General features: G+C 40.4%; 1 protein-coding gene across 1 annotated transcript; it reads right to left on the bottom strand.

Moving 5' to 3' along the window:
- Positions 1-794: 794 nt before the first annotated feature.
- Positions 795-3623, bottom strand: zic3 (zic family member 3 heterotaxy 1 (odd-paired homolog, Drosophila); the record flags this gene model as incomplete). Its single annotated transcript, XM_080415843.1, has 3 exons — positions 795-986; positions 1610-1773; positions 2636-3623. 3 exons carry the CDS (start codon positions 3621-3623, stop codon positions 795-797), a joined length of 1344 nt encoding a protein of 447 aa, XP_080271969.1.
- Positions 3624-12102: the final 8479 nt, after the last annotated feature.

The following is a 12102-nucleotide window of genomic DNA, read 5'->3' as shown; positions in this document are numbered from 1 at the left end:
TCGCAATGTTGGAGCTTTAGTGTTTATCATTTGTTCAATGTTATAAGCTGGTTATGATCAAAACTGTACAGTCTTGTTAGAAAACATTTCCATAAATATCATTTAAGCTTCAGAACTTATACCCATAATTAAATTACAAATTGATAAATATGGCATCATGGATATGTATTTACAACGTTATTAACAAAAGGCAACGTTATATTGAACGGTAACAATCGTAACCTATATAATACCACATTCTCCACCTGAAAACGGACGTTGACAACAGATTCGACCCCATCAAACAAGGAAATACATTCACGAGTATAATATTTATTTATGATTTATTTTTTTGTTCAAGTTCATGACAAAGACTTTGGCACGGTTCTTAAGACTGTTTGAAGTTCTAACAATCAATTGAAAGGCGACAATAGCGTGTCACCATTATATAAAACAGCGTGAAATAATCTTCCTTATTCCTTTTTTAAATAAATTTTGAGAAAATACAATAAAATGAAAAATAAAATAATTATCTGAAATCTGTAAACTAAAAAAGGAAAAAAATGGAAAAAAAACATTTTATTTATTCTTAGAAAGTATTATTTTTTATTATTCATGTGATTTATTTGTTTTCTTCAAACTCGGAATAAAAGTCATTTTTTTAATCCTGAGAAGCCTGCTATAGTGCTGGCTTTGCTCTCATCTCCTCGTGTTGTCCCAATTCCATTTTTGCACACCTTGGAGTGTATATAGTTTTTTAAGGTTTCCTCAACCTCTTGGTCCACAATGAGAGAGCGGTTACATACGTCTGGACCTCAAACGTACCACTCATTAAAGTTGGGTGCCAGTCCATCGCTGTGCCCAGACGTGTTGTTTTGTTGTACGGCTGATGATGGTGGTGTTTTCGTCGGGTCTTCGGTGTTTGCTGAGACCAGCACCGGTGGTGTCGACGACTCGTATCCAGAACTAGCTGCTGGAGACGACTCTGAAGCCTGTGACTCGTGTACCTGCGGATAAAGCGGATAATAACATGAGACAGAGATATAGATGCATATCTAGACCAAGGCCTGTATAAGGCCTATACACCACTGAAGACTATATGTATACTGCCCACAAAGTGCAGAAACTACGTTTTTGGACACACCGACTTATTTGTGTATCCCAAAGGTCCAATCATCCTTCGTGATTTTGGGGGATAAACAATTACCTCAAGAACAGATATAGGCCTACTACAATTAGTGTAATATCACTTATATGCCGAAATCTCTTTTGGCTGACCATGATGAAACACTTTTAAACCCATTTATCAGTTAAATGTATTTTCTTAGTTAGGCCTATACTGCACCTTGGCTTTGTAGGATAGTATAGCCTGTATAAGCCTATTCTCACATTAAATTTGGTTTGAACATTAATTTTCAGCGTGTAAAGTATAGGCTATCCTAATGGTATGGTTACTATCCTACTACGCACAGAGAACAACATTAACAAACATGCCGGCAAAACTTTGAAGTGACACCATCCTCATTCATGGCACTGATGTTGTGATGGCCCCTTGTTTGGGGGGGGGGGGGGGGAGCGAGGGGCGAAGTGGGTTAATGTGTTTAAGGTGTAATGAAGACGTTATAATTACCTTCATGTGTTTCCTGAGAGAGCTGGGGTGCGTGTAGGACTTGTCGCACACTTTGCAGATGTATGGCTTGTCGGATGTATGGACGTGCATGTGCTTTTTCCTGTCGCTGCTGTTGGCGAAGCGTCTGTCACAACCATCGAATTCACACTTAAACGGCTTCTCACCTGCAAGATTAAATACACACAGTAAATCACCACCCCGTGGAGACAAATGCCCATTGTCAGACCATCTGCAGACACGGAGATGTAAATGTAATTTAATTTAGGCTACGTCTGCAAAAAGCTACGTCTTTCAGGCAGATGTAGGTTACTATTCCAGTGGACCACTATACACCGCCGTGGTCTGATTGGCCCCTGACTGGCTTTATTTATGCAAAGGGCCTGAGTGTTACTTAATCCAAACACCCTGTGTCTGCTTTCATGTCTAGTACACACTGAATCAACAGGGCCCTTCTCCACTGTAATAGCTATATTGTGCCATTTCGATAAAGATTTAGGGTGAGAAAAGTAAACATTACAGTCGGAATTATTGCAACCGTCGATGAAGCACAGAAAACAGTCCCGTCAGTCTACCCTCTATAGTCTCGAATATAATGAAAGTATTTATTCTTCCAATAGGTCTTCACAGACCGTATAGCTACCACCAGGACTATACCCAAATGAATCATATAGCATAAGCTACATCAACACATCAAATTAGTTTAACCAAGGCCCACATGCTGTTCTGGCATTCCTAAACCACAACAATAACAACATGGAACACGATTATGTCCAGAATAACCTGGAATCATATAGTCTAGCTTAATAGTAAGTAGCCTAGGCCTATACGTTTCAAATGTTAGCCCAAGTTCTCAGCTCTATTTTCTACAAAACGGTTACACTGAAGCCTTTTTTCCGCCCTGAACCTATAGTGGGCCTTCCCAAAGCTCAACATTACATCACAGTTAGGTCACGTTATCCCATAATAATTACGTTACTTCATAACTGCTGTTTTGCACATGCCATGAGGATATATTGTGTAGCCTACCTGTATGTGTTCTTTTGTGAATTTTCAAATTTTCCGACCTGGCGAATATTTTCCCACATCCGGGGAACGGACAAGGGAACGGTTTCTCGCCAGTGTGCACACGGATATGGTTCACCAGTTTGTACTTGGCCTTAAAAGATTTCCCTTCCCTCGGACAATCCTCCCAGAAGCAGATGTGGTTGCTCTGCTCGGGGCCCCCAACGTGCTCCATGGAGACGTGCGTGACCATCTCGTGCATTGTGCTGAAAGTCCTCTCGCAAGTCTTTTTGGGACGGTTAATCTGGTTCTCGTCGATCCATTTGCAGGACAATTCTTGTTTAATGGGTTGCCTCATGTATCTAAAGAAGGCCCCCGGACCGTGGTGCGTCGGCACATTCATTCCCATATTCATGTTGATCGGATGGTTGTAGTTGTGGAGCTGGGCGCCGTAGGGGTCCGTCCGAGGGCTGGCGACCGGGCGATACGGGTCAGGTCTCCCGAAAATGTCCCCGCGTAAACCAAGATGCATTTGACTGTTAACGACATGTCCACTCGGTGACGTGTGGCTCACTCCCTGGTCGTGAAGTCCGGGAAACAACAGATGTCCTCCCGGGCTCTCGGCGATCCCAGGCGGTCCGTGGAAGATCCCATGCTGTGCGCTCGACGCGGCGGACTCTCCGACGCTACGGTTCCTGAAGAGAAAGTCCCGGGGCGAGTTGAACGCTCCCCCGCCGTACGAGCCCACCTGCCCGCCGTGCGGATGGTGTCCCAGGGCGGCCGCATATCCAGTGGCTTGCGGGGTGAACGCTGACGTCTGACTGGAGGCGATGTCGTGAGCCACCGGGCTGATTTTGAAAGCTGCCGAGTGGGAGGAATCGGTGAAGGGATTGAGTCCCAAGCCCGGGTCTCTGTTACCTATGTCGTGGTGGTGGTGGTGGTGCCGCGGTGTTCCGAAACCCCCTACTCCTAACGATGGGAACTGCGGACCACTATCAAGAAGCATAGTCATTGGGGCTCAGTCCAACTTAAGAGACGGAAAGAAAATACAAAATAAATCGAAACTCCAGTTTAGAGGAGCGCGCAAGCAAGCAAAAAAAAAATAACGTGCTGCGACGGGCCTGCCTCACTCAAATATCTAAAATAAAAAACTAAACTAAACTGAAATTTAAAAAAAAGAATCCGATGCGTAGAGAGCTGGGAGAAAAACTCCCGTTAACTACGATCCGTGAGAAAGAGGATCAAACTTCCCCCCTTTCCTGGCGAATGATGTCCTTGGACTGATAAAGTCAATCACTCACTCCCTGCACATAAATGAACTCGGGAGGCAGAGCTACGGCACCCAATGAGGGCTCGGCTATCCTTCTGGCACGTGACTTCAACGGAGGGAATTAATTGGCTAGATTTCTGTTGATTGGCACAGTTTGGTATTGAAAATGGCAGTTCGTCTCAGTGGTTTAATTTGATTGGCCAGAACAGGCATTATTTTGCAGGTATAACGGAGAACATCAGAACAGATCTTATATTCCTTTTTTCCCCCTCCTCTAGAAAGCCACAAACTGCTAGTACAAACTTAAATGCTACCAATAGCTTGCATTGATGCATTGAGCCAGCTAGGGGCCATACAAGTATAGCAAATATTTGCTGCCGTTTTCAAAGCAAATGCAATGTTTTAGGCTCCTGAATAACTTTCAATATATAGCTTACTCACTTTTCAAACTTTTGATCATCCATATATGCATTATCCCACTTTGCTCAAACCTTTGTAAGTCATTGCATTCATATAATCAACAATGCTTTTGGTCATTCAGGTTTACATGGAAAGTTTAGCGTTTGTTATACATATATTGTATTCTTCACATATCACGTAATTATAGTGTGTAAAATTGCAAACAGACACCGAATTATCTATCTATCTATCTATCTATCTATCTATCTATCTATCTATCTATCTATCTATCTATCTATCTATCTATCTATCTATCTATCTATCTAACGTGTCCATGTTATCCATTTGCACTTTCATGTGGCCACGTTAGCACTTATTAACTGAAAACTTGAATGTACTTGGCACAGCTCCGATATGTGGCTTTTCTTCAAACCGCTTGGGAAGGGAGGGGGTATTTTCTTTTTTGCAAAGCTCTATAGGGTGTAAGACGGGGGAATAAAAGGCAGAAAGAGAGATGGCAGTAATTGTAATATGCCGAGTTTTTTTTATTTTTTTGCATAGCCAAAAATGTCGTGCCATTGACTGAGTTTCACAGGGTTGCCGCTGACTCGCTGCAGGACACATACAATCTGATCAAGTTCAGAGACGCGTTGAGTGCTTCAAGCGGCGCTTTCAAACTCCAAGCCTTTCACCTCCCTTTCCTCTCAATCTGTCCCAGGAAGGAGCTCACATTCTTTATTTTAGGGTTGTGAAAAAAAGAAAAAGAGAAAAAAAAATATCTTCAAATCAGTCCTTCATTCTGCCTTCGTCCTCATTCATCCCCACAGCAGTTTCTTCTTCCTCGAGAAAAGTGTTGTAGACCGAAAGGTGAGTTTTCATATTTCTGCATTGTCTAAACATATAAATTGGTACGGCATCGAGTAATTTGAACAGGACGGGCCGTGGAAATTTGTTAAGTGGATGCATGTGTGTAAATCTAGGGTGATGAAGGCAATGATTCAATCTTGTGTGTTTACTAGGCCCAATTTATTTTTCCTATGCATGCCAAGGATGCCACTATAACTGTAACAAAACGTTTTACATAATTGTATCTGATCACCGTGCTTTATGGATATAATATATATATATATATATATATATAGGGCCTATATTTATATATAGCCTATATTTGTATATATCTTAAACGTGCCTTTAAATGGAGAAAGTGATTCTTGTCCTTTCTCATCATGCGCTCTCACTACTATAATTCTCTCCCCTCTATTCACGCAGGGATATACGTAGGTTACCCCCCCTTCGCTCTCACACACTCATGCACCCGCCCTCTCACTACATACGCTCAAGCACGGAAAGAGAGAGAGGGGAGAGAGAGGGGGGGGGGGGGGGGGGGAGAGAGAGAGAGAGAGAGAGAGAGGGGGGGGGGTAACTGAGCCGAGTTTGCCTTGCAATCTTGGGAGTACGAGATTTATGGCGACCTCTGTGAACTTTCACAAGTGACAAGTTTTCTTATCTCCCCTCCATATTTTATTGGCTCGTTGAGACGTTAGGGCTCGACACTCCAACTAAAGTTTATTGTAGGCATGTGGTTTATTAAAATAATTAACCTTTACAATTTAGATTTAACAGCAGACCCTTTTGAGAATGTTAAGCTGAGAGCGTCAGGGTCTAGTATAGGTCTATGTAGAACTGTCTGGGAAAAAAATGAAATAAAATATAGAAAACATTAAATAATCTAAAACAACTGTTGCTCAATGAACGAAGAAGTTTGTAATGGTACATAAAACATGTTTTCTCACTCCCCCATTACGGCCACATTAGGCTATAATATATCATTTTTCTCACAAATATGACTATTGAAGGTTTCAAATTGTCTTTCTAGTGCACCACATCCCTGTACCAAATAGCCTATATTTGAATAACAACAAAATGCCAAAATAGTGTAAATATTCAATAGTGTTTTTTTTATTTCGTAGATATTTGTCTCGTTTACAACTAGCCTACCTTTTACATTAAAACTAGTAAAACCTATAAAAGGAATACATTTACATATTTATGTTAGTTACTTTGCCTGTACTCCATATATTTTTGTTCTATTTCCAACAATTATCCAACATGTGTCTATATGAACTAGATTAGTTTAATCTGAATTTGACATGCTCAACCACAAGTCCTACCTTTAAAAAAAAAAAGTGGAAAAAAAAAGAAAGTAAGAAAAAATTTAAATCTGCAGGAAAATGTTTCAACATAAACTAAAAAAACGTTTTTCTAATGACAAAATAGGCACGCCAGGTTGGAAGTGGTTAAATGTATTTTTTGTAACTTCTAAGCAGGGTATACCTACTACTCAGCATCAAACGGGGAGCCAAACCGTTACGAGGCTTTTGCAGACTGTAGGCTACTTTACTGTACCCAAGATGCGTTCTTCTCCATTGTGCCACATGGTCGTATTTAACTTTTGCCCTGTGAACCGGAGCTATGCAGTCAAGACGCCCTCGCTATGAAAGTTGGACATTTTTATTGCAGTTAAGCAAAAAATACAACATACACGATTTGCACGTCCATTATTTTCACCATTTTACTTATTTCTGCGAGGTCTATACTTCATTGGGCGACGAGATATGCAAATTCTCGGTATGTCATGGGTTATAGCATAATATTTTTGCTGAGCATGCGCATTTATACATTATCCCAAAATTGTAGTCTAGACTACACACCTCGCTAAAAGTAGGCCCAGACCATACTCAGTTGGAAAAGAGCAGAGCACACTACCGTCATCCTAAATGGTAAACAATTAACCTTTATATCTGTGTTGTTCTGTATGATAGTGACTGGTATATTGTACTGTATAAGCATAGATAGATAGTAATTTTGTTACAGGGCCCAGATGCATGGTAATAGATGAGTTTTAGGGACAATTTACAATAGGTATCAGTTTAAGGTTTGAGACATTTTGTAAAACCATTCAGCATGCCATGGTTGGGGGGTTTGATTTATCTGGCCTATGCACTGTGCTTTTAACCCAATAATTACCAAAGAAAAGTGAATTATGTTATTTATTTGGCATATGGTAACTCAGATGTGCCTACCATTACCATTATCATTACATTACTATCCTATTTTTTTTCTGTATTCTCATTTAAATGTATTGGTATAAAAGTTAACAAATAGACAAATGGTTCACCTATATATAAGCGAGATTTTTTTTGTTGTATTTTTTTTATTTTTATATTCAGGAAAATGCATATATCGCTATTTAATATAACACACCCAAAATGTTATATGATGTTTGCATGCTCAATCGAGAAAGAAGGTATACACAGAACTATCTTTTGTGTGCGGCTTACATAGGAATACATTTTGTTTTTGTTTTTGTCTCTGCTCATGGTCCTATACCAACAAGACATGGCTATCTTATCGTACAGAACCAGTGCAATGTTATCTTTGTATGTTCCCCTCTATTTCTATTTATTATAGGCTACTCTGACAATTCAGAGTATGGAATGGAAACCTCTAATATTTCAGTATTTCTTTGGCAATTTCCCCATCTGTATCATGAATATTTTCCACATCGATCTTTGTAGAAGTCTTTCCAGTGTTAAAAAGGTCCATGTTTGCTGTGAGCGTAAATAGCTTGACTGAGTATATTACCTGATACCATCATACAGGATAAAGACACTAGAGCTTTTACTTGAGTTGACGTCTAATTACATATCTCTTAATTTGAAATGTAATTTCTCCACTGTATTGCTCACATTGTAACTCTTTTGTTCAGTGTCTACAGTTCGGTTTCACTGGCCCGAAAACAGTTTTCTGCCATTTCTTTTGTCATTGGGTCATATGACTCCGCAGTCTGCGGAGTCATATGAACTTCCATTATGTAAAAAATAAAAAAAACACTGTAAACACCATTAAATTACAGGTCCATTTTGTTCCATTTGGTACACTCTCAGTTAAATTAACACCTAGGATTTCACTGTGTTTATTTGAGTGTGTTAAGCCTCATAGTCAGTCAGGAACATGTGCGACTGGTGGCTGTGTGGGGTTTGCCATGATATGGCTGATGAATAGGACTAATTGACTCCTTGCTGTGATTTACTGAAGCATCTGTCTGCAAATGGACTCACCTGCAAATCTGTTATCTGTCATTTGAATTTCATGAAATCATGGCACGACTAGCTCACGGCCCTCCTTCCGCTATTATCATATCATCACACACCTTGCACTGCTGCGTATTCACGTGCATGTGATGCATGTGAACACACACACACACACACACACACGCACACACACACACACACACACACACACACACACACACACACACACACACACACACACACACACACACACACACACACACGTGTACACACACACATGTACACACACACACACACACACACACACACACACACACACACACACACACACACACACACACACACACACACACATGGAGGGGTGTAGTGTTCTGTGTGTGTATGCGTGTGCGTGCACGTGTGCACCCGGGTGGTCACTTTAAAAACAGTTATACAATTCTAAATGTATTTCTCTGTTTAGAGTTTTGCTCACATAAAGACAGAGCAACTGACCTTGGCCCTTTGACCTCCGATTGGGTGTCTAATGCAACATAATTAGTTGCATTAATACTCTGGTATCATTGAGTCTTGTCATTTTGGCACCATTGCCAAGGTTTTGTATTGTATTAGTGAATTGGGTTGAAAAGGACAGACACTGACATCATTGTTTTGGTGACATTATGAAGGCAAACGTCACCAGGATTGTAGGTATATAGGTTACCTGAGGTAAAGGGCTTGCACAAATGGTAACATTTTGTTGCAGGTCAGGTCTGTTGGCTTCATCTGGTTTATAATCACAGACGATATGGTGTGCTGGGTTTGTCATGTGCTGTTAGTCAAATTAAAGCAACGGGAACCACCCACTCTGCTTTCATGACTTACTTAAGTCTTACCTGATGTCAGCATCAGGTGAAACACTTTTTCTTCACTGTTATGCTTAGTGTCAGTGATGCATAAACACACACACACACACACACACGCACGCATGCACACGCACGCACGCACACGCACACTCACACACGCACACGCACACGCACACACACACAGGAAAAAGACTGTTCAGTTCAATTGTAATTAAACAATGTGACTTCGCGTGTTTGGATATTTGCAGTATTTGACTAAGCATTAAAATGGATTACAGTATAAAGTGACAAGGGAAAGTTAGCTTGTATTTTGACATTAGAGGCATTAGAATAATCATACATTCTGCCTAGTCATTATTTGTTACAGTATGGAATGTCAGTTTTGTTCCAGGCAATACTTTGAGCCTGAATCACAGTCTGTGGAGCACACCAACATTTAACTTCACATAATTAAGGGCTGTTCAGACCAAGCACTTTAACTATTACTATAAGACATGGTGAACGATAGTCTTTGTGGTGTGGATCCACTTGAGCTAGTACGATCTTAAAAAACTATATCTTATAGTTATTATACTGTAGTGCTTGGTGTGAAATTCCCATTAGTGATGAATAAAAACCTCTTTGAATCTTTGAAACACAACCATGCATTTTGCTTTTGCATATAATGCATGTAGGCTACTGGCATCCTTGTGTCTGCTATATATCTTCATTGTGAGTGAGAGTGAGTCGTTGGAAACTTTTGGTATGGTCTTCAACCCTCCATCATTTGGGGGAAACGAGACAGGTTAAAGGTTGAAAATACGAGTGTCCATAATCATGATGATGTTAGGTCAGTTGCCAGTCCCCTGTCTGTTTTGCGCCACTTAATGTCAAGTGGGCCCCATGCTTTGTCTCTGCCTAGACGTCAGAATAACAATGTGGTGAAGGATTTTAAAAGATGAAAATACAGCTTAAGAAAAGTTTTCAACTTATACCAGACTATATGTGCATAGCTGCAGCCAAAGCCACTACTGTCCTCTTGTATTGGCTACTGGTTTAAATTCAAGCAACTGAAGAATATAAACTAGTCCAGATAGTGTTAACTGGAATTAAATAATTATTACAAGTGGTATAAGCCAAGGACTTTAAAGAAGAATTGACAGACTGTCCATTATAGGCCTTTAAGAATTTGGGGTCTTTCACTTTCCCAATATTGTTTTGAAAGTAGCCTGCCTACTATTACTTAAACATAAACATTTAGTCTTAATGTCTCTGTTAATGCTTGTTTAGTTCTTTTTCGCAACAAGTTACATGACCATTACAGCAGTGGTTCTCAAACTTTTACATTTCAAGGTCTCCCCTTAACTCTGACGGTATACCAAATGGACCCGTAAATGTCAGAGTTACAGACTTGTCAGGGTCAATTTAGAACCCCCTAAAGGAACCCAGAGAGTCCCTGGAATCCACTTTGAGAACCACTGTATTACAGGTTATATGCAGGATTTCATGAACGCGGTGGTTAACATGGGCTTCACCACACAATATAATGCTATGAGGCTTCGTGTGCGCCATGTAGCGCTACTTGTTGCTTTCCCAAAGTTTATGGTTATTGTTTGCCACAAACTGTGGGCCTATATTCGCGAGATCGTGTTGGCAGGCTATTCTAGATAAAGACATTGCCGTGTTTGTGGAAGAGAAACAAAACAACTAAAATACAATATGATGGAAAAATATTTAGTAACATATTTTGGAGGAAAAATTGGTCCATGGTCCTGCAGGCTTATAGCAAGTAGGCTATAGGCCTAGCCGTTCATTTAAAGTTATGCATCACGTGTTCAGAAAGCATATAGGTTTGATTGTTTACTAATAATAGCCTACCTATTTCGTTCTCATTTTTTTTAAATTCTGTTGACAATTAAGTTGGTAGGCTATTGTGTGTGTGTGTGTGTGTGTGTGTGTGTGTGTGTGTGTGTGTGTGTGTGTGTGTGTGTGTGTGTGTGTGTGTGTGTGTGTGTGTGTGTGTGTGTGTGTGTGTGTGTGTGTGTGTGTGTGTAGCCTATTTTTTGTATTTTTGTGTATTTATTTATATAGACTACTCTTTAAAAATAAATTGCAATTGGATTTTCTTAAATTTGCCGTTAACGAATCTGATTCTGATTCTCAAATCAAAATGCGAGTCTTGACACTAAACAGACCAGACCAGGACATGCAATGACCAGTCTCTCTGTAATTGTTACAGAGAGCAACAGCGAATATATTTGCTTTGGCAAGCTTTCCAGTGAAATAAAAGACCAGAGATAGGCAGCCCACATGTGTATTCATTCTTCCTCATTAAGATCACTTGATTCTTCAATTGAATATTAGCCTTTAGCGATTAAATCGTTCCACCATTATACATTTCACATAGACATTTTGGCAACGGAGCTCATGGCGCCTGAAGTTAGAGAGGCACCAATATTTAGTAGTTGTAGTAGGCTGAGGCTCTACGCGGCACATTTCAAAGCATTTTCTCTGCGATATTTGAAAACGGAGTCGTGCAGTGTCCCTTTTAAAACAAACCCAGCGCCTGTCAATCATAGCGCATTCCAGCCAATCCCAAAGCGCCCCTTTTTAAAAGCAGGTTTGCCTGCTGTGCTTTTATATTGCACCATGGCCTGTTTCGAAGCATTTTTACTACTACGGTTATTGCCACAAATCAAGAGGGCAAAGTGAACGGCATGGGACTCACACCAACCTTAACGAAATTGAGTCTGGTTCCTTATACTCCTGCGAAGTTCACGGCCAAGAATTTCACATGCAGATGATACACAACAAGGAAAATGGAAACAGGATTTCTAGGTATACCATGAGCATTGGTACTGGTTCATTTTGCAAACTCATAGCCACACCACTGACTCACATCGAAAC

This window comes from Gymnoscopelus braueri (genome assembly GCF_963280865.1).
Source record: "Gymnoscopelus braueri genome assembly, chromosome: 20".
NCBI lineage: Eukaryota > Metazoa > Chordata > Actinopteri > Myctophiformes > Myctophidae > Gymnoscopelus > Gymnoscopelus braueri.
Note: the sequence above shows the minus strand (reverse complement) of the source record. Positions and strands in the feature narration are given on the sequence as shown.